The sequence below is a fragment of the Taurulus bubalis genome, assembly GCF_910589615.1.
Source record: "Taurulus bubalis genome assembly, chromosome: 3".
In the NCBI taxonomy this organism is placed as follows: domain Eukaryota; kingdom Metazoa; phylum Chordata; class Actinopteri; order Perciformes; family Cottidae; genus Taurulus; species Taurulus bubalis.
This window is the reverse complement of record NC_136591.1, coordinates 19,119,508-19,144,963: the sequence shown is the minus strand read 5'-3', so window position 1 is coordinate 19,144,963 and position 25,456 is coordinate 19,119,508. Positions and strand designations below refer to the sequence as shown.

The following is a 25,456-nucleotide window of genomic DNA, read 5'->3' as shown; positions in this document are numbered from 1 at the left end:
TCACACTTATTCTACACGAATGTCATCGTTTCAGCAATATTTGTTAAATAAAAGTAAACCCCAAATGGCATTCTGTTTTGGGGGGACATAATCTAAATCGGAAATAAAATGTATAAATTCCATGGAATGGCAGTCAGCAAGGAGTTATTATTCAGGTTGTAATAAAAACAATATATAGGACAGTCCAGTTCTACTGAGGCTACAATACACACATTACTTTGTGCAGTTAAAATCTCTTTGTAGCGTGTCGGTCTGTCTCAGGAGGATCAAATAACCTAAAGAGAGAGAAGCTCTCACTCTGTCTCGATTTCAAAGTACCACGAAGGGGAAGCATTTCCCCTTCGCATATGAAACAATACACTATATTTATGGGTCCTTCTGGACTAAAGTATATATCTAAAAAAGTAATAAGTCATGCAATTGATCTGCTTTCATAATGGGGGTGTGTCTGTATTATGGAAACAAACAGAATAGGTTTAAAAGTAAAACTATTGATAATGTAAATAAAGTTTGGGATTTGCAAACAGTTTGGTTGTAAAACGGAAATGTATTTTACATTTCAAAAATAAATTGATTGCAGTGCCAATAGTTTCACTCTTAAACCTTTACTCTGTTTGATTCAATAATTAGGAGACAAAAAAAAAACACGTGTTAAACTCGCAACAGAGTAACTCATCGTCGCAAGCATAAACGATCTTTGAGACGCGCATCATTTTCTTCTTCAGGTGTCACGTTGCCTCACAAACGGACTGCATTTTCGGGAAGCAAGAAAAACAAAGAAAGAAATCAACACCAACAACCTCGACCCTCCAAAAAATAAAACAAAATGTCTGGAGCGGAGGAGCGGGCTCTCCTGAAGCTGAACCTGCGGAGGGAGACGTGGTGTCAGGTGGAGGTGAACCCCCCGCGGGCCTGGGAGCGGACCGAGAGAAGACACTACCGGGGCCACCTGCGCACCAGCCCGGTGCTGCTCACCGCTCTGACCGCCGGATCGCCGCGTGGCTCGGCGCGCAGCGAGCGGCCGCCCGCCGCCAAGCTTCCGGAGAGAAGGCACTTCGAAGAGAGCTGTAAGAATGTCTGCAATGGTCATTATATTTGCACGTGCACGTTGCAAATATTATATATATTGCACAGTTAACATCTCAAAAAAAGTTGTGGTGACCTGGTCTTTCCTCAAGGACTTCATTCATTTTAAATGGGAGCTTCACATTATTTATAATTTCTTGACAGAATTTAAAGCCATGACATCTGTGTAATAATGCCTTTATAGAATTGTTAAGACTGTATTTATATAAAAAAAAAGAATGGAAGTTCGTGTTTATGTAATTTGTTAGGTATGGTTGCGTTATATTTATCGCCTTAAACGGACATTAAAAATTACGTCATTGATAATAATGAAAAGATCCCATATTTGCACATTTTAAATACATACATACACACATATATATATATATATATATATGTGATCTGTTCTTCTTCTCCAGATCAATCACAGCTGGTGTAGGCGACAACAAACACGGGACCTGAAGAAACTTCAATGTTGAATATTCATCAATACTACTAATAATAAAATATCCACTCTTAAGCATTACAGTTGTATTGTAAGTGTTCACCTTTGCCATGTTGGTATTTGTTTCCGCCTGTTCTCTAAAAATCAATCAACTATTATGTATTTGTTCCTGTGTAACACAAATTCATGTTGTTAGTCCAGAACTTTTGCCCAGAGATAAACATCTCGACCAGGATTAGAATGACAGCATCATGGTGACGATGAATTATCTATGACTGTTTGTATCTTGAGCTTCCAGCTGGTCAAAAGTTCCACTTGTGCAACACGTTGTTTCATTACATTACATTTCATTTAGCTGACACTTTTATCCAACGCGATTTACATTTTGTTCTATACACCGTAGACACAGCAACGGGGAGCAATTAGGGGTTAAGTGCCTCGCTCAAGGACACATTGAGATGGACTAGCAGAGCCTATCCTATCCTATCCTATCCACCTATCCTTTGAATGAAAGGTGGGCATGCCACAGTCGCCCGTGTTTCATTAAAATGCCTCAAAAGCAACCCGTAAGCTCTGGCTGTACGTGGAGCTAAATGCTAGTGATTGCATGCTAAGATGCTGAAATATTGTTTTAAGCATGCTAAAGCCAGTTAGTTAAAGTTAACAGGAGGAACTTTCATGTAGTGTTGAGTCCAGCGCCCCCTGTGGACTGAAGTGGTAGTGTCTCTGAGCACCAGGGTCTCTTTAGAAAACCTCTCATTCTACCGCAGCAGGGTCTGACGGTCTGCCCCTCTCAGTCCTGGTTCTGATTCTGTCAACGGTGGACTGGTCTCTGCTGGAGGCCCCGCTGGAGTCTGAGCTGAAGGAGGTTCTGGGGGACCTGCATGATGTCATCTGGTTTCACCAGAATCCGACTTGGTATAGAACCAGACCATCTTCTCTCCGGTGGGCTGGTTACTGATGGAGGTCTATAGAGGACCAGGACTAGACTAGACTGATACTGGTTCAAAACCAGTTCAAGGTTTCTCGTAGTAACTTTAAGTTGCCTCTGGCGCCACCCTCAGGCCATCTCAGGAACCTGCGAACAGCAGCTTTTAATTTTGAGGAAAAGTTGCTGTGCGTTTTGTGTGGCGGCAAGCTGAACGGTTTGTGGCGACACGCCTTTGACGGCATCGATGTAGCGGCAGGACAGAGCGATGTTATGGGGCTCATTCCTCTCCTAGGAGACGGAGAAAGAGAGAGAGAGAGAGAGAGAGAGATTACAGCTTTGTGGAAGCATCAGCACGCGATGAGATTTAAACATTTGAAACTCACGCAGTTGTGGGGCCCGAGCGCCGGAGAGTCGGTCTCCAGACAGATGTGTTCCAGCGGAGCTGTTTGATCAGTTTGTGTCTCTGCGAGAAAAAAAAAAAAAAGTACTTTGTTGATGTACGAGCACAGTGTACTGCTGACATGTAGTACAGTAAAAAAATACTACATTTACCTCTGTATATGTATTGGAGGAGAAGTATAAAATGGCAGATTATCAAAATACTCTTAAGTACAGTACTTGAGCAAAAGGAAAAACATAGTTACATTCCACCACTGCTTCCCACAGCAGCTAAAAGGGGAGGGGAGGGGGTAAGGGGAGAGCAGGGGGATCCATAACAATAACATGTGTGGGACTGTTGACTCGAGGCCTTGTGGTGCTGAAATCTGCTCTGACAAACACACACATTCCTCAACAGGCAGCTACAGAATCAAGGGTGTGTGTGTGTGTGTGTGTGTGTGTGTGTGTGTGTGTGTGTGTGTGGCTAACTTCTCCTCCCAGGGAAGATTAGGAAGCGCGTTGGGAGTTTTAACTGGTTTAATCTGCTTAACGTTACCATTAAGAGTCAGGATTCATGTTTCATGAGTTTAAGACAATCGTGGAACATAAAGGATGCAGCAGTGTGTGTGTGTAGAATGTTGGTGTGTAATGTGTTTGTGTGCCCAGCCTATCTATCTTTGTGGGGACCAACATTTTCGACCTTGAAAGTGAGGACATTTTGACCTCCTTTTTGAGGGTTCAGACTAGAAGATGGGTTGCATTAAAGTGACAGTAAGCGGCTCAGAAATGTATAAGTGAATATACTGGTGCAACAGAAGAACAAAATAGCGTCTATGTGAGAGGGTTTCATAATGAATCCAATATTAATCTGGATCATGATTTTAACTTCCCACATTTAAACCAATATGATCACTTGCACTGCTCTCAATCTCTAGTTTCAAGTCTTCTTCAATACAGCATGATGTTCATTTCGTAAATTATGGTCATTTAGAGTCAAGCAGACCATAAAGCAGGGTATGCTTTAGGGCGGGGCTACAAGGTGAGTGACAGGTCGACACCAGAGACGTATACAGCATCTCTACGTCACTCCTCCTCAGTCCATATAGAGTCACTTCCTGTTCCCTGGTTGCATAAATGTGATCTGATTATTGATCAAAATAACTGTGATTATCATTCAGCTCATAGACATGATGCCAGAGTGTGTGTGTGTGTGTGTGTGTGTGTGTGTGTGTGTGTGTGTCTACCTCTCCAATAGCGACAAGGCGTTCTCTGTGCCTGTATAACTGTGGCAGGGCAGCATCCAGCTCTTGAGGAAAAGACATCCTTCATTAAGAGATATTCAGTTTCCAGTTAAAGAAACATTGACTTTATGAGGAGCAACTTTCCTGTTTCTCAATCCTGAGAGCCGGAGGTTCATGCGGTTCTATTTAGCTACTTTCAATATTATCTTAATCTCCTCCAGAGGCCCCGGTCTCACCTCCCGGTCTTCTCACCTGGGACCCCGCGGAGCAAGATTGGGTCCAGTTGCTCTCGGGATGAATCAAGTCAAACAATCAAGAGGACGCGTGAGGAGCAGACTGTTGTCGCTACCTGAGGCTTCACGCTGCGCCGCCCGGGGCCCTCGCCGCCCTGCAGCGGGTGGAGGCCGAAGCACGGGGCCACCAGATGTGGATAACTGTGAGAGGAGGATTCAACCGTCACAGCCTGAACAATAAACACGAGAGCAGATCCAGCGGAGAACAGCTGGACGGGCCAACGCGGACATTTTTTTGTTTGTTCTTTACATTGTTCTGTTCTCATGGCTACACAATCTGTAGTTTGCATCTCTTCTCCCTGATTTTATAGTTATAGTTTTATGACTTTCCCTCTGAATTATCAAGTTGTGTTATAAAATGAACTAAATTGCCGTCATTCTAATATTATCTTGTTGTTTTCATGCATTCCTTCCTTTTCTCTATAAAAAAAACAGAACTTGTTACGCAACACTGAAAACATACACACTGATCTTGCAGCTGGAGAACTCTGTCGAACTCTCCGGCTTCTTCCGTCACAGCAACCAGATCTTAACCCCACCCTACACACACACAATAAAGCCAGGCTGACCTTATTTATCTCTGAAAAGAGACATGCATGTCTTCTGTGTGTGTGCGTGTGTGTGTGTGTGCGTGTACTGACCTCTGTGGTCCTCTGGATCACATCCTCCAGATCCTAGAAAGACAAAGATAAGCTAACATGTTGTTACGTACAAACAGCTTTTATGATTCAAAGTGTATATTTACAACGTCAACACACGCTTTAGTTATTTATTACTAGTCTACATCGGATGTGACGAGGCCACATACTTTTAGAAACAACGCTAGTTACATGTTTAGGTTTCTCTTAATTATCTTACCTCTTCGAAATCACGGGCCGATATATGACAGTGACAGTCCACGAAGCCAAACTCCATTGATGAAATCTAAATAACAAGTACTAGCAGCGCAAACTATGCTGAAGAACTGCGATATTTGTCAATTTTTTACACTCGAAACGCTAGCGGAACTTTCCGGCGACGCTAGAAGGGTTGTTCCGGGGGGACGCATTGGCGGTCGGACCAGGAAGTTACACATTCAATTCCGGTTTGCGTCCAAAAGAATGTAAACCGTAGTTAGCGGTAAAGTTGGCGGTAAAGATGGAGACAGTGGAGAGCGGACTGTTACCCTGCGATGAAACAAACCAGGAGTACAGAGTGCTCGTGACGTCGAAGAAACAAGTAATGGTGCAGATAAATAAATATAAAGACATTTTGAAGACTGCTCTTGACGGACAGACGGATGTTTCTGAGGAGTCGAAGCGAGTTTTATTGCAGGAGCTGCTGGCGGTGAGTCCTCCTCGGTGTTTACGTCCTCATGTTACTACCAACTGTAGATAAATCAAGGTTTGGAAAACTCTTCCTGTCAAGTATACATTTAGGATTTAAGACTTTTGTCTTAAATCGTTTATTGATATGAGCCAAAACACAATTAAAGGCATTTTTAATGTGTTGAGTTCAATGAATCATTTCGGCTTAAAGGGTTTAGAGGGCAGGTCTTTATATAAACATAATTCTACACTTTAGGCAAACCAGCTCCTACGGTAAGAATGTAAAATCTAACTAAAATGATTTCGAATTGTTGGGGTGATTTGTATTATTTTTTGTTCCTGTTCGGTGGTGAACTCTCACCAGTGAATTCATTTAACTCATTAAATCAAGTACAAACGTTGTAAGTCTAATGGTGATGATGGTTTAATTTAATTAACTCAAAATTAATCATATATATATATATCTATATATCTATATATCTATATATATATATATATATATATATATATATATATATATATAATGTGTATATGAATGAGAAAAGAATAGTTCAATTCCTGTATTTTTATCTTTGTACAGATTAAGAGTATTTGGGCAGTAGATGAAAGACACCTTTTAAGCAAAGCTGCAAAATATTCTCAATTTCCAGCCTCAAGAGTGTTTCTTTGTATGGTTAGGGAGAGTAAACCGAATATCTTTGAATCTTGAGCTCTTGGTTCGACTGAACAAGACATTTGATCACTTTTTGCTTCAGGAAATTGAAATATCGCAGACAGACAGACGGGCATACTACATAGTGGTACCTCTCACAGTACTACTAGTGACTCCATCTGTGCTTTTATAAATAATAGAATAAAGAACATTGCAATCACTTTAAAGTGAACCAGATCGCTCCATCAGACAAAAAAAAGAAGGTGATATCACAGTGTTAGAAAAATTAAAATAAAGTTCTATCTGTGGAGAAAATAACTAATATTGAGTTACTACTAACTATCTTATTGTGGAAATCAATTAGCTATTTTTTTGCAAAACAGAACGAGTGCAGATATGTGAGCATCACATTATATCAGTATTAGTGGCTGCAGTGAGCTGCTTTCCGCTACACATCTTTTTAAAACCGGGTTGTAGATTTTATACGGCCGCTCTCAATTCATGCTCAACGTTGTGCTTAGATCTGTATGCTGATGAGAGACGCAACAGCAAAAAAGACGACCTCACAGAAATCTCATAAATTGCCAAGAATTGCAGAGTCGCACCTATTAACGGCGTATGGTGAACATTTAAAATCAGCATTTCCTCTTGCCCCACCTAAATACCGCCCCAGTTTGATAAATACTGACATAAAGGAAACATGGTGTTCATTTATTTTAATGACAACCACAAAGTGTTCAGGCTTTGTCACTGCAGTGTATTTTTCGGGCTTTTGGAAGAATATTTCCAGAGCCTCTCGATATGGGAAGTCAGAAACGTCATTTATGGAGCTCCGCAGGCTGTTGGATGTTTGTCTTGATGAAATGATAGCTGATGATAGCAAATCCCATTGTGAAAAGCGCGCAACATATTTTTCCCCTCTCTCTCGGTCCACTGTGTGCTCACCTGTGCGCGCTCGTGTCTGTGCGCATCGGGGCAGAGCTCCGCCGTGTGCGATACAGAGAGCAAAGAAGAGTTGTAACGCGACCCTGTAGAGACAGAAATGACATGCTGTTGTGTAGATACGATCAATACCAAACGGACGTTTAGTTTGTAATTAATTTAATAAAAGAACATGGCGTAGACCTATTCTATAGGAAAGAGAACCTTAAATGATTTCTGTGATCTGATGCTATAGGAAAAATTACAGGGGGTGGTGGTGTTTTTGTTCCAGGGGGGGCGTGAATAGCTGCAGCCATAGAAACATGCGTGAACTAAGAGTATACAACGTGTTGCAGCTGTATTTGGACACTTTTCTTGCTGTGAACTGCTGTATTGTTTGTTAAAACTGTGTGTTTTTACCCATGCAGAACTTTGAGGCCGCCGTTCAGGATAACGTGTTGGTGAACGGGCAGTCGTGGCAGGAGGCACCGGATGCTGAATGTGACTCCCAAACCATAAACAACAATATACGATAAAGTCCTATTTAATTAAATAAAACTAAAGTTTCTGTCTCTCCTCTCCCTCTCAGCGGAGGACGAGGCTACGGATCTGGAAAGTCTGCTGGATGACACCATAGTTGAGGCCACCAGAAGGCGCCGCACGTACCCGAAAAAGATCCTGCTTCACGTGGTCCACTCCCTCAAAGCAGAGCGTAAACTCATGGTGGGTTCCACAGCAGCTTTCGGCATCATTCGCGGCCGATTGCATGTGCCGTGAAGGGTGTGGAGACACTTTATACGGCTCGGTTTGTCTGAGAGAAAGCTGCACTTTACGCATCAGGGGCCACAGTCACGGCTCAAAAACAGATATCCATCATTTCACAGATTGATTGGATCGACGACCAACGATTTTTAATGATGAAACCTATACATGTATTTGATTTAATACAGTTTAATCTTATTTATCCCTGCAAGGAAATCCAACTACTGAAACAGAAATAAAGGATTCTCTTATCTTCGAAAATGCAATAACTGCAGCATCTGTCTGCTCATCTGTTGCTACGCTTGTTTGTTTTTTCAGGGTTTGTACGAGCACGGCGTCAAACCTCAAGAGCTGCTCAAAGATCCTGGTCAAGGCGGGTACCTTTTCATCCCCTTCATACACACGTGTTTATTTGAGTGTTCTGAGGACACAAAACATTTTGAGAGCAATGAGAGAGAAAGCAAAGTGACTAAATATTAATATTTTGTTTTCAAACTGTCATCTCTGGTTTAAAGCATTTGAAACGGCGTACACCATCCGCTCCTGTGACCACACACACACACACACACACACAGACACACACACACACACCTCTCTCTTCCCCCCTTCCCCTACTAAAAAAAAAGCCCAAATGAACTGAAACGCTTTTCTGAAGTGCTTTTCTTTTTTTATTGTTACTTTTTTTGGTCACCCCTTGAGTTTCAGTAGAGTTTTAACCAGGGTTCGTACGGTCATGGAATTTTAAAATGGTTATTTCCAGGCCTGGAAAATCCAAGATGTTTTGGAAAAGTAATTAAAGCTGAGTTTGAAATAATTAATATGCTTTTAAAAGAAAGACGCTAATTTAAGGAAAACTGTATGTTTTGGAATTCTCATTGTTAGTTTAAATACTACATTTTCTCACTTTTTCAAGTTTAAACCGAGATTTCACTAAATGTTTGGTCATGGAAATTTTGTTAAGTCATGGAAGTTCATTGGTCAAAATGTGTACGAACCCTGTTTAATTCACGACGCTCAGAGTGGTGGCACGGCTGTGTCAACAGAGAGAGAGAAGCTCAGATTACAACACACTCTACGTCACTCTATCTTTACATAGATTATAGATGTCTGCGGCTACATTAAGGCTCTGAATGCCGCATATACGGTAGATGCTTATTATTAACTTAAACGATTATTTTGAAGGCAGATTTATTATTATTCAAACAGCACATTTAATATCCAGAGTGCATTACAGATTACACAATAAACACACGATAACTTTTTAAAAAGCACATGAAATAAGCAATAGGTTATTATTATGGTTTTAATTATTAGTTTGGTTATTTAATGTGTTTCTGCTCATATTGTGACGTGTATGCAGGAGCATATCTAACACAGATGTATTTTATAAATATAACAAATAAACCGAAGCTGTTCTTTCTCTCCAGAGAGCCTCATGAATGACTTGTCAGCCGCAGCTCCTGTGATGGTGAAGCAGGCCATCCAGGTCATCAAGGTATCGCCCTCATACACCTGAACTCACCTGTGCAGTTTAATGGTGGAAGGATTTATAGAAGCTTTATTGGTACATGTGTTTATTTATGTATTTCCTTCCATGTAGTCGATCAACACTCTGCAGAAACAAGCCGAGGGCCTCTGTGAGATCCTCAGCATGGAGCCGAGTCACGCCACTCTGGAGATCCACCGAGAAGTGTTCGGTCACAGCGGCCAATCGGAGGGTGTGCCGGAGCCAGAGTGACACTTCCTGCTTCCACGAGTGTACGTCAGAGGAGACACTGTGACGTTCTGGACTTAAACGTTTCTTCTCTTTTCAAACGTTTGAAAGCAGCGGTTGGAAATTACTCTTCTTGAGGTTGATTATCTTTATAGATGTGCAGTAAAGGTTCCATCACGTTGGACGCGATTAAATATTGCTAATGGTGAGACATTCATGTGGTTTCTCTTGAACGAACATGGATTGATTTGATGAACAAGCTCGAAAAGGTTCAACAACGTCTTGTTTCGAAGTAGAAGATTTTTCAATCAACTTCATTTGTGAAAAAAAAGTCTTCAGGACTAAAATGTGTCAGATGGAATCCTTCAATGCTCCTCTTGTTATCCTGTTAATATTATATATTTAAAAAATGCTCCCTTGCACTTCAGCTCAGAAGCTTTGTCCTTACCCGCCGCCATTTTCCGGCAAGTTTTTTGCATATTACTAGTAAACATTGTAAACCACACTGTTGTTTATTTCTTTCTTAATCAAAACTTTGGCATTGAGGAAGATCTTGGGGTACATAAGCCCAAAAGCTAAATCGAGTGAGAAAGTCTCTTAACTTGGCAAAACACTGACAGTCCCGCCCCTTTAAGGCCCTCCCTCCAAAGCCACCCCCCCCAAAAATGAAACGAACAACATGACTATTGTTCTCACTTAAAGCTTCTCAGATAGCAGTTGGTGTTTTTTAGATGTAAAGAAAAACATCAACTCCCCTCGCTTTACTGTAACTTATCACAGGTGTATCTGCACTAAACGTAAAAGAATGAAAAGTCCTTAAATCCTTCCTCCTTTCTGCCGCTTCCTCATCTCCCCCCTCCTCTCCTTCCTCCCTTCTCTCCTCTCCTCCAGGCCTGTGAGTTGCTGGAGCAGAGGAACAGGAAGCTGAGGTGAGAGGTATCATGATAGTATAATAAAGTCTGTGAGCATTAATGAACACAAAGGTCAAATCTACACAACAATGGCAGCAACAACAAGGCTGTCGCTTTGTCTTCAGGTGGATTCTCTGTCCGAGGAGCAGCGTCTGCTCTCGAAGGCTCTTAAGGCTCACGGGCGCCGCTGTCCCATCATGCACTGCTCTATCGTCTCGTCCAGTCTGAGCGGTGTAATGCACCCGTGATCCTGCAGAGGGCGCTGCCCACCGGGAGGTGAACTCATAACCTCATGTGGGGTTGAACCTTTTCGTGCAGCAGCTCATGTCCATGATGTAAATACAGTCATAGATTGTTCTGTACAGTTCCTTCACTTTACTGATTTTGATTTATTATATTTACAGTCTTTATTTGGAGAATTACTTCTTACATTGTTAGAGTTTTTTCTCCTATGTGAGCACAACCTTTATTCAACTAACTGTTCCCAACAAAAAATACACAATTTCTCTAATGTTTTCCCCAAAAAATTGATAAAATAATTTCAACAATGTTTTAAATTTGACAAAATTAAACTGATAAAAAAAAATCACACAATCACTTTAAGTAATTTTGAATAATATTAACCATGTTTTAGTTTATATTACTCAGATATAAAATAAATAATTGTGTCTTTTTGTTGAATAAAGTGTATTTGTTGTAGATGTTGTGACATTTTCAGTTTTTATTATTAATGTATTGTATTCAAACATTTATATTAGAAAACCATCAATAATCAGAGTAATAATAATGTAATGATATGATGTTTATAACAAAGGCACAAACGCTAATCTTCCAATTGTACAACTTCCTGTAACTTCCAGTGCGACCTTTATAAGGGGTCTTTAAAAATTTTGTATTAATGTTAATAAATAATAGATTAATGCTTCATAAATCTGTTATAAACCTCTAGCTTTTAAAAGTGGAGAGATATTCCAGATTCCTTTTTGTGCCATTTCTTACACATTTCCATGAAATCCGGTGTGATACAATATGTAGAACTTTTATGATAATTGTGGATTTGTAGGAGTAAAATATGTCGGTTATAAGTTTGTTGATTCGATCGCACAACCTAAATATGTGAGATGGACCCGAGCGCCTTCAGAGGTTAAAATGTGAGCGACCTCAGAGTTATTAGAAAATATTTTATTAATAGATGTCTCATCATGTAATAACCCAAGAAACATTTAAAACATAGAAAGAAAACAGAAATATGACACAATGCAGAAGGGAAATCAGAAGACGTTTACTTGAAGTCATCATTCTTGTTTGTTTAAATCACAGAAAGTGATTAATAACGTCAGAATTCTGACAAATACAAAACCCCTGAAGCGTGTCATCAGTGCTCCTGCGTCTGTTCCCCAACACCATCGAGCACGTTCTTCCGCGATGTTTCCTCCTTTTTACGGAAGCTCTCAAGGTCATTTTGAGGTCACGGTCGCAGGATTGCGTTTAAGGACGCTCGCTGAAAGGAGCACTTCCCTATAATTGGACCACAATCGCATCAAACTTATTCTGCTCGTGTTTCTTCTTCAGTCGTAACTTCCTCTTTCTCAACGAGGGGAACAAACACTTTACGTCGAGCAAATCGATAGCGTAACCGAGTAGAACTGAACCGTTTCTGTGCTGCTTTGTGGTTGATGTGTGTCTTTCTGTGGTCGTCTTGTGTCTCTTTGTTGCCGTTTTGTGTCTTTCTTTGGTCATCTTGTGACTATTTGTTGCCATTTTGTGTCTCTTTGTGGTTGTTTTGTGTCTCTTTGTTGTCGTTTTGTGTCTCTTTGTGGTTGTTTTGTGTCTTTCTGTGGTTGTTTTGTGTCTCTTTGTGGTTGTTTTGTGTCTTTCTGTGGTTGTTTTGTGTCTCTTTGTGGTCTTTTTGTGTCTTTCTGTGGTCGTCTTCTGTCTCTGTGTTGCCATTTTGTGTCTCTTTGTTGCCATTTTGTGTCTCTTTGTTGCCGTTTTGTGTCTTTCTTTGGTCATCTTGTGAATATTTGTTGCCGTTTTGTGTCTCTTTGTGGTTGTTTTGTGTCTTTCTGTGATTGTTTTGTGTCTCTTTGTGGTTGTTTTGTATCTCTTTATTGTCGTTTTGTGTCTCTTTGTGGTTGTTTTGTGTCTTTCTGTGGTTGTTTTGTGTCTCTTTGTGGTCTTTTTGTGTCTTTCTGTGGTCGTCTTCTGTCTCTGTGTTGCCCTTTTGTGTCTCTTTGAGGTCGTTTTTTTTGTCTTCATGTGGTAGTTTTGTGTCTTTCTGTGGTCGTTTTGTGTCTCTTTGTGGTCGTTTTGTGTCTCTTTGTTGCTGTTTTGTTCATCTTTGTGGCTGTTTTGTGTCTTTCTGTGGTCGTTTTGTGTCACTTTGTGGTCTTCTAATGTTTATGCATATGAACAGTTATATTATCTATAGAGACCAAAACCCTTTACTTTGGCTTCATATTTCAGCTCCAGAGGTTGTTTACTGTAAAATACTATTAACGATTTATATATATATATATATATATATATATATATATATATATATCATTCCTCTTGTCTTAGGGTTGGCACTGGGAAAATTGACCCGTAACACCATAGATGTTACTATAGTTAACAATATTAAACTGAAAAAATAAATAAAACAAATTTATTTAAGAGATGTGTTTCAATACCCCTCAGTAATAGTTAGGTAACACAACAACCTTATATGTATTTATATGATTCTCTTGAGGTTCATTTTACAATTTTTTTAATTGAAATCGAGGGCTATATTGACAAAGAAAAGGCCCAGAGGCCCACACCAAAAATATTAAAACATACAACATGGATGAGGAAGCCAAACAAGGTAACCAAGAGATGAGATACAAATTGGACGATAGATAATTGTTTTTAGTGTATTTTACAGCTGATTTAAGACATGGGTCAAAACCTTTAACACAAGAGAGGGTAACAGAAAGCTAACACAAGAGGAAGGTTAAATGGCGTCATATTGGGCATTTTTTACATGGTCATTTCTGAGCACATCGATATTATTATTTGGTTGGGAAAAATATTCTCTATTTTTTGCACAATATTTAAACGTTTCCTTGTTCCACGTACGAGACAAAAGAGCCAGAAATGCAAATACAACCAGCAGAGAACGTCTATGTGACCGAGATGATCGGTTTTCCCCATCCAAGTCCCTTCTTTCTCATTAGAAACCCTGAATAGGTCAACTTCCGTGTCCTCTTGTTGTTTTTATTCCTCCTGTTTTGTCTTTTTTTTTTATAATTCCTTGTTTTCACTTATCTTTTGTCTAATTGTTCTTCTTTGTTATATTCTGATATTCTGATAATCCGAGATTATCTATGAGTTTATTGCCTCTTTTACTTCCTTGTTTCTTTTTAAAAAAAGGCCCTTTGATTTGAAAAGTGATAAATAAAGCTAAATAAATACTGCTGTCATCACGTCCAAGATGTGAAACTCATGTGTTTATTTATTTGTCACAGAAAAATGCGTGACGCTTATTGTTTGCTAATGTTTACTTTATCTTGTGCTTTCTGTTTAGTTCAAGGAAACTTCCTGAAACTGACGTATTTGTTCCTTGTACTCTGTTAATGTGTCAGGAGGACATGACGAAGGTGCTGTTGGCACTTTATTTTATTCAAGTACGCGGAAATAAAGGTTGCAGCTTGGGTCTCCTGACTAAAGTACAGTACTGGAGTGCTGGATTATGTAACTCTCTGTTTTATATGTCCGATTAATTTAAACTCATCTTTGCTCTTGCAGCTCTTGTGTGTCGTACGGTGGCCCAGTAGGCTTTTTTCATGTACAGCTTACTTACAATCAACTGGACTCTGTACTGTATATTTTGCTTTTAGGAAAGGACAACCAGCCTTTTTTGAAGACCAACATATTGCCATTAAAACAGCTATTGTTGAGGAACTGGACTTTATTTGTCGAGCAGATAATTATAATTATTTCAACTTTAAATAAGTATGAATTAAACATAATGTAAGCTACGGACATTACTAAATGCTGTGGCCTAGCATCAAGTGATGTATAAATACTTTATGTTGAGGAAAACCTCGCGAAATATTTAGTTAGCTTTAATAAAAGATGGTCAAATAAGTTAGGCTTCGGTAAACATTGTGAAATTATTAGTTAGGTTTAAGCAACAAAACCTTTTTTCACTTATCGTGGTTTGCGTTAAAATAACTTCAGAAGTGGTCCTGGGCTGAAGACGGCTGAAGTTTTTTGGTTTGTCCCTTTCACCTCCACCTCCACTGGGCTTTTACTTCCTGCTTCACAATTTCGTGGATTACATGCAAATTGACTTCATGGCCTGTTTACAAATTACGCTGCCTGAGACTGGGCTGCAAAACATCACCAGTAAAGGTCACACAGGGAAGAAAGAAAAAAGCCAGTCCCCTGAGTGTGTACTTCTTCCTCTTATCACTACTTCCGTTGCCCTCAGGTTAGTTATGAAACAGATGGCTTTCCATTGAAAGTCCTGTGTGTCTTGTTGAGACAATGAAGCGTGCATTGTCCGTCGGTATCAGCTGCCTAGCGCATATCTGATTCCCGAAGCAGCCTATATGCTGCAACAGCACAAAAGATCACTTAAAATCTGGTAACACCTGCTCAGGTGCTTGTGTGTGTGTGTGCTTCGCTGTAACCTTTGACCCCCACCACACAGGATGTCGCCGGTCAAAGATTATGATGCCGGTGTTGCATCAGTTTTTCTCCTTTAATGACAAAGCATCTTCACTGTGAGTGTGTGTGTGTGTGTGCGTGTGTGTGCGTGTGTGTGCGTGTGTGTGTGTGTGTGTGTGTGTACTTTGGCACCATGTTGGCCAACATCCCCTTGTGGGAAAAACAGCCGTTCGGCCCACAGCACTTCAAGATTTCAGGTTTCACTCCGGTGAAACGTAGACAAAACCCAGCTGGGAACATTCTGGTGGGTATTCAATGTGATCAAAGTCAGTGACAGCTTCCTGGAACAAAAACCTGGTGTGAGAGAGACACTCATGTTGACCTCAACTCGTGACCCCGAGAATAAACTGCATTGTACTGTGTCACTGAGTAGTGTTGAAACTTCCCACGTTTGCTTCCGCTTCAAGTGAGAACCAACTGGGCCCTGTTTATCATACCTGGCTTACTGAGTTAGCGGGCTAATTGTCAGGATAAGATGACGTAGGTCAGGCTTTCTCGGCTTCTCGAAGCAAGCTTAGATAAATCACCATAGCAACACAGCCAAAAATTTAAACCTGCTCCTGGGCAGGCTTACTGAAATTCAGTGGATAAGCTGACCACTCCCACGGACAAAAAAGGCAGCTCACTTTCTCATTGATGAAGGAGCGATATTAGTTATATTAGTTTTATAGGGAGAGAGTTCTTTCAGATCGCCAGGATCCATCCTTTACATTATCATGACTTCCTGTACGCGGCATGTATAGATTTTGCCGGCAAGGAATCATTTATTTATGAGAGCTTCTCGAGCCGTGGACATTGATCACTACAGGCGCAGCCGATCGCCCGTCTGACAGACATGGACTATCACCCACTACAGGCCGCGCTGTTCTTAAGTTTATTTAGCTCATAGGAAACTTATGGATGTGTTGAAAGCACTCATAATTATATGACAGTGCTATTAGTACACCATACATATCATTATTGTAGAACATGATTAAGGTGATCGTGATAAGAATACAGAGAATCACACACAATTTATTTTCACTGCTTCAATTGATTGAATTTCTGATTATGAATAATACATACATACTGATCCGCCCATACACATATTCAAACTCCTAGTTATATAGTAATCTACACATACATGTACATACACATATATAGTACATGATTCATACGTGCATACAGTGCATATATCCTCATAAGTATATATTGATTCGTGAATATAATCTGATTGATTTGGGTTATGAACCACTTCAAATTTGCCGATACATTTTCTCAACACTGACGCATTTAACTTGTCTGATATATTTGCGATGCTTATGTCTCGCAGCAGGGGCGCTGGTAAAGTTGCGTTCACGGCAAAAACGTTGCAAAAACGTTGGAATATTCGCGACGCGTTTGCTGTGAATGACTACGGTATTGACTTCCTCATATAATAGAATAAATGAGACCGTTTCAGCGCGGATCAGCCGTGAAGAAACCCAGATAGACTGATGTCAATCATCTCGCTAATTTAAGATGGAGATTAGGACATTTGCTTTACTTTGTTTAGCCAGGTACGAGAAACAGGGCCCTGTACTTCTTCACAGAGAGCTTAAGAAAAATGATGTGAAGCCCCCCTACCCACACTCACTCAGTAAACTGTTCAGTGATATAGTTTCTGGCTTAATTTGTTGAACTGAGGAACCGAAGACCCTGAAGGATCCATTCTTCACCTCACTTAAACCCTGAGGGAAAGGACAGCGTCTCATCCTGATTGGCCAAGAGGGGAAATGCATCATACATTCGGACCAACAGCTGATCTGAATAACTCTGCAGTCAACTCAGGGGAATTTACGCTCGTACATACTTTTTAACTGAGGAACATTTTCAATACAGGACTTTTGCTTGGAACAGAGTATTTGGAGAAAGTGAAGTATCTGAATGCTTCCTCCACCATTGCTTTGAATGCATAAAGAGGTTTGAAGGTTAAACATGTATGACTTAAATTCTGAGAATATGTTTTTTGAGAGTTAAGCAACACCACCCATGAAAAACAGAGACTGAGGAGTTGTGTTTCAGCAGGATTTCTCATCAGTTAAAATCCTTAGTCTCATTTACATCACAAACTACTTCGTGTCAGATCATGTTCGCGGCACCAATGTTTCTGCTGCCGGCGTTCCCATAAAACCATTTAATTAAATCCTGCAGAACAGACACGTGAACCTGGGCTCACCTCTGAAAGCATAATCAGATGAAATATTAGAGGCAATTTTAAGTCATTCCTTTGCAAGACAGTACAAGAGGAAATGCACATGTGTTCTCGGATATTTCCTTTCAATTGAACATTTAGTCAAACGTTAAAATAGAAGCAAACACCTGTCTGCATTATGCTCCTTCTAAATAAACCTATGTTTAAATAAAGTGAAATGAGTTTTAGTGCTTGATATTAGACAAAATGACTCAACCCAAAGATGCTGTGTCATCTAGGGTCGAACTGCGTAATATCAAACCTTTGGTGACGCGTATGTCAGTGTTTGCTTTCATCACCTTTTCACTCTAGACGGGCGGGGTGAAACCGCATTAGATGTAACCTTTCAAGCAGAAACCGGCAAACTCATTGTTTGTTAGATAGCGGTGAGGCAGGAGGGTGGAGTTTACCGCTTCAGTCCAGGTTGTGCAATGGGGTTATTAGGTAGAAGTCCATTAAAATGACTTGCAACCAGTTTAGTGTGATTGTCAGATGCTAATGCATTGTGTGCAGGATGCCACATGTATATTATCAAATTAAGATCATTGATGCATTAATGTCTTCATGATGCTAATTTTGCTGCTGCAGCTCACTTTAGTTACTTTACATCAGAATGAATTAATTGATTTATATTCTGTATTAATCAGCTGAATCTGCAACGTATTGAGTATTTAAAAGTATTGAATAAATGTAATGGAGTAAAAAGTGCAATATTTCCTTTTGAACTGTTGACTGAAATGAAAAATGTACAAGAACCTCTAAGTTTTCACCAACTTTGGTTCCGGATGGGTTTGCATGAGTCCTCAAAAAGCCCCAAATTTGACGTATTATACTCCATCTGACCATTCATTTCCAAAACCCGCCAGAAGTCTTGACAACTTCAAAAAATGTTTAGCGGCCGTATTTGAAAGGAAATAATCTTGTTTGTTTGTATATCCGTTGATACGGTAGTCTGAGTCGGTGGGTTAGTTGCTCTTTGAACAGTATTTCTCAGCTTATCTTCACAGATAACAACAGGTTAGGTCATAACTTCTCTCTCTCTCTCTCTCTCTCTCTCTCTTTCTCTCTCGCTCTCTCTGCTGACATGTCCAGTCTTGTCTCTCTGCAGCACAAACACAGCTGCTCTGAGCTGCAGGATGCTTTGCAGACAAGTGTTCTAGACATGAAGTGCCTGAAGAGATGCCCAGCCAAAATAAAAAAATGTCTGAAGAAGCAGTGATGTCATTCCCTATATATTTATATATATTTCCTGTATATCTTTACATGAGAAATTTAAGAGTTGGTGCTTGTGTAATTTGAATGAAACATTTCTGATGCATATTTTTGTTTTAAGTATGTGATGTCGGAGTTATTTTTGACCAGAACCTGTCCTTTGGCTCCCACGTGAAACAAATCTCAAGGACTGCCTTTTTTCACCTACAGAACATCTCCAAATTCTGGTATCCTGTATCAACGCGATGCAGAAACGTTGATCCACGCATTTGTTACTTCAAGACTGGATTACTGTAACTCCTTATTATCAGGCTGCTCCAATAAGTCTATTGGGTCTCTCGAGTTGATCCAGAATGCTGCAGCTTGTGTACTAACGAGGACACGGAAGAGAGATCACTGCTCTCCACTTGTAAGATCGAGAATCATATTTAAAATCCTTCTCCTTACCTACAAAGCCTTAACTGGTGATGCACCATCATATCTTAAAGAGCATATATATTACCCCACTAGAGCACTACACTCACTGAATGCAGCGTTACTTGTGGTTCCCAGAGTCTTAAAAGGTAGGTTGGGGGCCAGAGCTTTCAGTTATCGGGCTCCTCTTCTGTGGAACCAGCTTCCGCTTTCAGTCCGGGGGGGCAGGCACGGTCACCTCATTTAAGAGTAGACTTAAGACTTTCCTCTTTGATAGCGCTTATAGTTAGAGCTGTTTCAGGCTTATAGTTAGGGCTGGCTCAGTTTTGCCCTGGTCCAGCCCCTAGATGTGCTGCTATAGGCCTAGACTACTGGGGGACATCTTAAGATACACTGAGCTCCTTATTATTGTCTCTTCAATGCACATTACTAACTCTACTTTTTTCCGGGAGCCTCTGTGATTCCTCGCCTCAAGTTTCCATGGATCATGGCTGTCTGGAGTCAGTCCTGCCTCCTGCAGTGGCCCTGCTGATGCCCCTCCTCTCCCTCCTTCTGCTGACATGGATCGTGGTTATCTGGATCGTGGTCCATGCCTACTACTCATTATATGAATTATTTCTGTCATATTCATTGAATGTGCTGCAACTCCGTTACGTTATTCATTCTGGCCACATGACATATTTTTTTAGCACTAAACATTATGAACAGACAGAATAGTAAAAAGTAACGTAACTATTACCCCCCCCCAAAAAAAATACAACACCATGCAGATTACGTTTGCAAGACATATTTTTAATTAACAAAGTATCAAAAATCAAAGTCAACAGATCACAAAGATGGAAGTACACATTGGTAGTAGCAGTGTGGTTTATTCTTTTAGGCCACGATGCTCCAAAAAACACAAAGACCGCCTCCAGGCACAATTAAATACATACGGATCAAACTCAGTGCTTCTTAGATATCGAGCCATGGGAAGACATAAATCAAAAAAACAAACACATTTTGAACGCCGGCGTTCCTTTAACCGTGTGACTCGATCAACAATACAAACCTTCTCTCACCACACAAACATAACATATACAACTTCAGTCCTCAACATGACAGTGCAGTGCTGCATGAGTTCTTCCTCTCAGAGAACCTCAGGCGCCAATGACGCCAATGACGCCAATGACCCCAATGACCCCAATGTCCCCAATGTCCCCAATGACGCCAATGACCCCAATGACCCCAATGTCCCCAATGTCCCCAATGACGCCAATGACCCCAATGACGCCAACAGGATGTTCAGTGTTCAGGTACGGCTCACTGACAAGGGTTTCAGCATCTTGCTTGCAGATGTTTGCGCACTTTAGGTTGACGCCACGATTAGTAAATCAGCTGTCGTTAATTTCACTTCGTCAGTTTTCTCTTAAAGGGCTGGGTTTCTCTCTAAAGCAACCGGGCCGCAGAGAGGGAAAGGGGAGTGTTATTTGGCAGTGGGTTGAAGCCTGGATACAGATAAAGTTCACAACGCACAGAATTACGTCTCATGTCAAACAAAAACACTTCCGATACCGAGCTAACGATAGCAAGTGAACGCAACTTCCAAACCAAATCACGTTGATAAAAATAATATATATGAAATAAACCATCTTTTTTCATTTTGTGAGTGTTTCGCGCTGACAAGATCAAAAGTAGGCATCCATGTTTACATCCAGCAGCACAGAATTAACGCATACAATATATTCGATGCTTTGGTTATCATATCATCGTATCGGCTCACAACACACAGGAACAACAACGACACATCGCTTACTCTCTGATCCGTGCTGCACATGTGCAAACTAGTATGACACACCTGTGGCAAAACTGTCTTTGTGCAGCCTGTTTATCTCCCTGATATGATACATTCTGAACAACACATCCACGTTGAAATCGCCAGGAGGAGAGTTAGTTAACGTGTACGGAGGTTGCATGAGATCGTGGTGCAATCATGTTCTATTCAGTAAAAAATAACTTTGAGGTGAAGGTGAATTATAATGTTGTGGTCATTTGTTTAAATGTAATCCAGTAAAATTCAGTTTTGAGGAGAACATTTAATGAATAAGGTTGTCACAAAAATATAAAAAAGCTATTAAGAGAAAGAATTTTGACTTTTTAGACTTTATTTGTTTTTTAAAAGCACTGGTATCAAATCAATACTTGTTTTGAGCCGATATGCAAGTTCAGGTATCGGGAAGGAAATAATGTAATCGGAGCGCAACACTCGTATACACATTTAGCTTCATCATAGAAGAGTTTAAACAGCACTCGTTCTGTTAAGAGGAACGCAGCAACTAAATGAAGTGTACTATTGAAAGTCTACACAGTTTTACGGTTTTGTTTGCCAGCAAATTTCAACTTGTTAAGAAAAGTAAAGTATCATCCGCATAAAGGATTATATTGTGATTTTTTCTTACTATGCTTTTTTTTATTAAGTGCATAATTACAAACCCTGCCTGCAAAGTACATTTCCCTTTTTGTAACTGCTGCCCTGATAACCAACAACCTGAAATCTGGATAACAGCACATGTAAGCAGGCAGAGCTGATAGGCAACTATATGTCATACAATAGTAACTAAATAAATATAAAAAGGTTCATACATTAAGGACAAACAACAAAGTCTTTTTTTGTTAAGTCTTGCAGCTCAAAACTCTCCGTCTGTGCACTCACACACAGAACCTTTAAACGGCGTGCCTTTGATCTCCTTGAAATCACATTTTAGTACAAAAATCTAACTTTCATCTATTCAAAAATACCAGTACATTTAAAACGAAAAAAGAGATGGGTTTTTTCTTTTAGTGCTCTGACATCTGTCCATTGGCCATGACAGTTTGTAATGTTTAAAAAGGTAATACATGTGAAAGTGCTGTGGAAGCAGCAGCTTCGGGGAGTGGGAGTGTGAGGTCTTTCATAGCAGCGTAGTGGACAGTGAATGAGACCGAGGGCTCATCCCGGGCGGCGTGGACGACAAGTCTCATGGCGGCTTCGCCAGCCTCTCCGGCGTCCTGTGCCGCCGCCCCGATTGGCGGCATTGCAAAGTCTTAGAAAAGAAAGTGGCAGACGGTCGCTCATAGGTGCCCGGGACAGTGAATGTGATCGAGGGACAGGAGTCCTCCGTCCAGAGGCGACAACGTGGAGAGGGACATGGACGAGGAGGTAGAGGTGATGGAGGAGGAGGAGGTGAGGTTGTGGAGCTGCAAGCTGCTCTCCTTGATGTGCTGGAGGAAGAGGTTCCTCTCGTCCTCGGGCGTCTGGCCGTTCTGGGCTCGGACGATGCATGTCGGCCGGTGCAGGTTGAGCATGTAGACCAGCTGCTGCTTCTGCTGCTTCAGCTCCTCGATCTGAGCCTTCAGGTCGCTGTTGACGCTCTCCAGCTTCTCCGACTCCTGCAGAGAGAGAGAGAAAGAAAGAAAGAAAGAAAGAAAGAAAGAAAGAAAGAAAGAAAGAAAGAAAGAGAGAGAGAGAGAGAGAGAGAGAGAGAGAGAGAGGGAGGGGGGTCAGTTCATGTTGGGATTTTATGCTGGATGGCAAAACTCTGTTTGGGTGCTTCTTTGCACTTTAAGTAAGTCTGAACAAATGTTGGAAATCTAACAGCGGGAGAAACATTTGGAAGCATCTCTGACCCTCTCTGAAAGGTGCGGATTTCAAATTTCAAATATTTCAAACTTTCACATAAACATAAAGCTGAAATGGTTTAAAAAAACTCATTGCTGGAATTTAGGTTGTTTTATTCAGCTTGAGCCAGACATGTATAATAACCCCCAGCTAAAAAAGGTTTCTCTGACAAAAACCTGAGAGAAAAAGTTATATATTAAAAAAAACACACACACAATAGAAGTTGCACATACCTGCTGCAGAGTCTCCGTCTTCTCCTTCTTCTTGTTGCGGCACTTGGCGGCAGCGACTTTGTTTCTCTCCCTCCGTCTCTTCCTCCTCTCGTGCTCCTGAGGTGTGACCTGAAGACCACAGAAGATAAAACAAGTCAATACTCAGTGGACACGAAGTCACACGTGTCGACGCTCCGGAGCTTTCTTCCTGTCTCTCCGCCTCACCTCTCTCCGGACTCCGGAGCCTCGGTCCGAGCTGGAGCTGCCGCCGTCGGAGCTCATGTCGGCGCTGAGCCCGTTGGACAGCCGCTTGCTCTGGATGGCGAGCCGCAGCTCCTCCTTCACGAGCGGCGTGAAGCTGGTGAAGTCGTCCAGGGTGAGGCTGCCCGGCAGGGAGAGGCAGGGCACCAGCGCGGAGCAGCTGATGTCGGCCAGCGAGGGACCCGGATGCTGCAGCATCATTCTGGGGGAAACAACGAGAGTCAACAGATTATTATCAATTATTGTCAAAGTCCTAGAGAATTTGGCAGTTTTTTTTTTTGACAAATCATAATTATATTTAGCAAAATAAAGACAACAATAAGTTATAATAACCTCATATTAAAACGCTACAAGTGCCTAAATAAAGATATATCAAAGTTATTAAATAAACAAATAAATATACAAAATGCAATACAACTCATTGTTATCTCAATGTTAAGTTGCACAAAGACACAATAAGTTGCTGCAGTAATATTACAAGAGATTACAAATACCGTAAAGCATGTTTAGACCACTTATCATTAGCTTTGAGTGATATTTATTTTGCTGAGTAATCATGATAAAGCTCTTAATTAAATATTGCACAACAGGTAAAACATGTAAGCAAAAGTCCAGATGGTTGTCTGATGCAACGTGGAGCAGGAGGAGGAATAACACACTGAACTTGGACACATATATTTGTTTTTTTATTGGCATAAACAATTAAAGAGAATCATTAATATGTGTTATCTAGAGGAGGGACTCGTGGAGAAGTTTGACTGACAGCTCGATAAGATGATTATCAGCTCTGTGACACCAAAACAAAACGCATTCATAACACAGACACAGTTTGATATTTCCATAAGGTGTCATAATAAGGCACTCTGTTTTGATTTATCAACTCATCCAACATTTTAAACTGATTTACATCATGTTTGCTCATTTCGTAAATCCACAATATTTCTCAGATTTTGATATATTTGTTAATATATGTGTGTGTGTGTGTGTGTGTGTGTGTGTGTGTGTGTGTGTGTGTGTGTGTGTGTGTGTGTGTGTGTGTGTGTGTTTGTGTGTGTGCAGGTTAATATTTAAAAACGTGTTCGAGAATAAATACAGTTGTTTTCAATTTAACTTAATTAAACTGATATTTGTCACCAGCTCCCAACGTTTAAAATAATAACTTCCCTTTAGTTCGCCAAATATATACATCACAAACACCCATTATAACGTGTATTATTATATTATTATTACGGTTGTATTATCAGTATTATTTGTTTTACTGTAATTCTTTATCATCACCATGTGTAACTATTCACAAACTAAGACCAAACAGAAAATCCCATCAGAGTAAAACCTCCCATAAGTTTTACATAACTTTATAATAACTTTTCTCCTCTCTGTTTTCATTGAACCACAAGTGGAAGCAACTTTAGAAGTTTGCCTCGAGTGTCCCGGGACAGAGACAGGACGCCTCCGCTGCGCTCCCCGGGACGACACCGATCCTCTCCGGCACACAGACCACACACACACACCCTTCCCCCCCCCCCCCCCCCACCTCTCCCCCAGGTAAGCAGACGTCCGTCCTACCTGTTAGATCTCTGGGTGTCGGATGAAAACAGAAAAGCTCCGTAAAGTCTCGTCTGTCCTAGCGCGTCTCTTCCTGCTGCGTAAAGTTGCGCTTGTGGCCAGAGCGTTGCATCACCCGCCTTTATAGCCGGCCGGCGGGGGCGGGGCCCGGTGACGCAAGAGGAATGCTGTACGAGAGGGAGGGAGGGGCGGGGTGAGGAGAGGGAGGAGGGAGGGAGAGCGGCGGGGTGACGTCACCCTATTTATAGAAGGATTATCCTGCGATGATGCAATCCAGCAACCCCAAGCTGCTCAGCCATAACAGGGCAGGCTTCCCTCCTCCTCCTCCTCCTCCTCAGCTCTCTCCTAATACTTCCTTCCTCCATCTCCTCAGTCTTTTCCTCTTCCTCTTGTCTCCTCCCCTCTTTTCATCCTCTCATCTTGAGATCACTTCTGTCCCTTCATCCTCTCTTCTTTTCCATCCATCCCTCTTTCCTTTTCTTCTCGTACCTGTTGTCGTCCACTTCTCCTCGTCTCCTCTCCTTTTCCTTCTTTTTATTCCTTAGTCTCCTTCCTCTTTTCTTTCTCCATTGTTTTTTTACTTCCTTTAATCACCTTTATATTTCTTCTTCCTTTCCTCTCTCTTTC

The 25,456-nt window shown here is 41.0% G+C and overlaps 3 protein-coding genes across 3 annotated transcripts; 1 reads left to right on the top strand and 2 right to left on the bottom strand.

The window, feature by feature from the left end:
• Positions 1–2,483: 2,483 nt before the first annotated feature.
• tatdn3 (TatD DNase domain containing 3) lies at positions 2,484–5,268 on the bottom strand (the record flags this gene model as incomplete). Its single annotated transcript, XM_079215697.1, is given in 10 exon segments — positions 2,484–2,729; positions 2,825–2,886; positions 2,889–2,904; positions 4,064–4,125; positions 4,297–4,312; positions 4,410–4,494; positions 4,821–4,881; positions 4,884–4,893; positions 4,995–5,027; positions 5,212–5,268. Coding segments are annotated over 10 exon segments (561 nt in total). The 3' UTR covers positions 2,484–2,570.
• A 222-nt stretch (positions 5,269–5,490) lies between these two features.
• Positions 5,491–10,893, top strand: nsl1 (NSL1 component of MIS12 kinetochore complex; the record flags this gene model as incomplete). The annotated part of the gene is made up of 8 exons (XM_079215945.1): positions 5,491–5,679; positions 7,662–7,734; positions 7,823–7,956; positions 8,314–8,372; positions 9,427–9,490; positions 9,596–9,753; positions 10,601–10,638; positions 10,746–10,893. The coding sequence occupies 6 exons, from the start codon at positions 5,491–5,493 to the stop codon at positions 9,731–9,733; spliced, it is 657 nt and encodes a 218-aa protein (XP_079072071.1). The 3' UTR covers positions 9,734–9,753; positions 10,601–10,638; positions 10,746–10,893.
• Positions 10,894–19,930: 9,037 nt separating this feature from the next.
• atf3 (activating transcription factor 3) lies at positions 19,931–24,910 on the bottom strand. The gene is made up of 4 exons (XM_079215377.1): positions 24,830–24,910; positions 23,228–23,465; positions 23,024–23,131; positions 19,931–22,561 (listed from the first exon to the last, which is right to left on the bottom strand). The coding sequence occupies exons 2-4, from the start codon at positions 23,462–23,464 to the stop codon at positions 22,244–22,246; spliced, it is 663 nt and encodes a 220-aa protein (XP_079071503.1). The 5' UTR covers position 23,465; positions 24,830–24,910; the 3' UTR covers positions 19,931–22,243.
• Between the last annotated feature and the right edge of the window lie 546 nt (positions 24,911–25,456).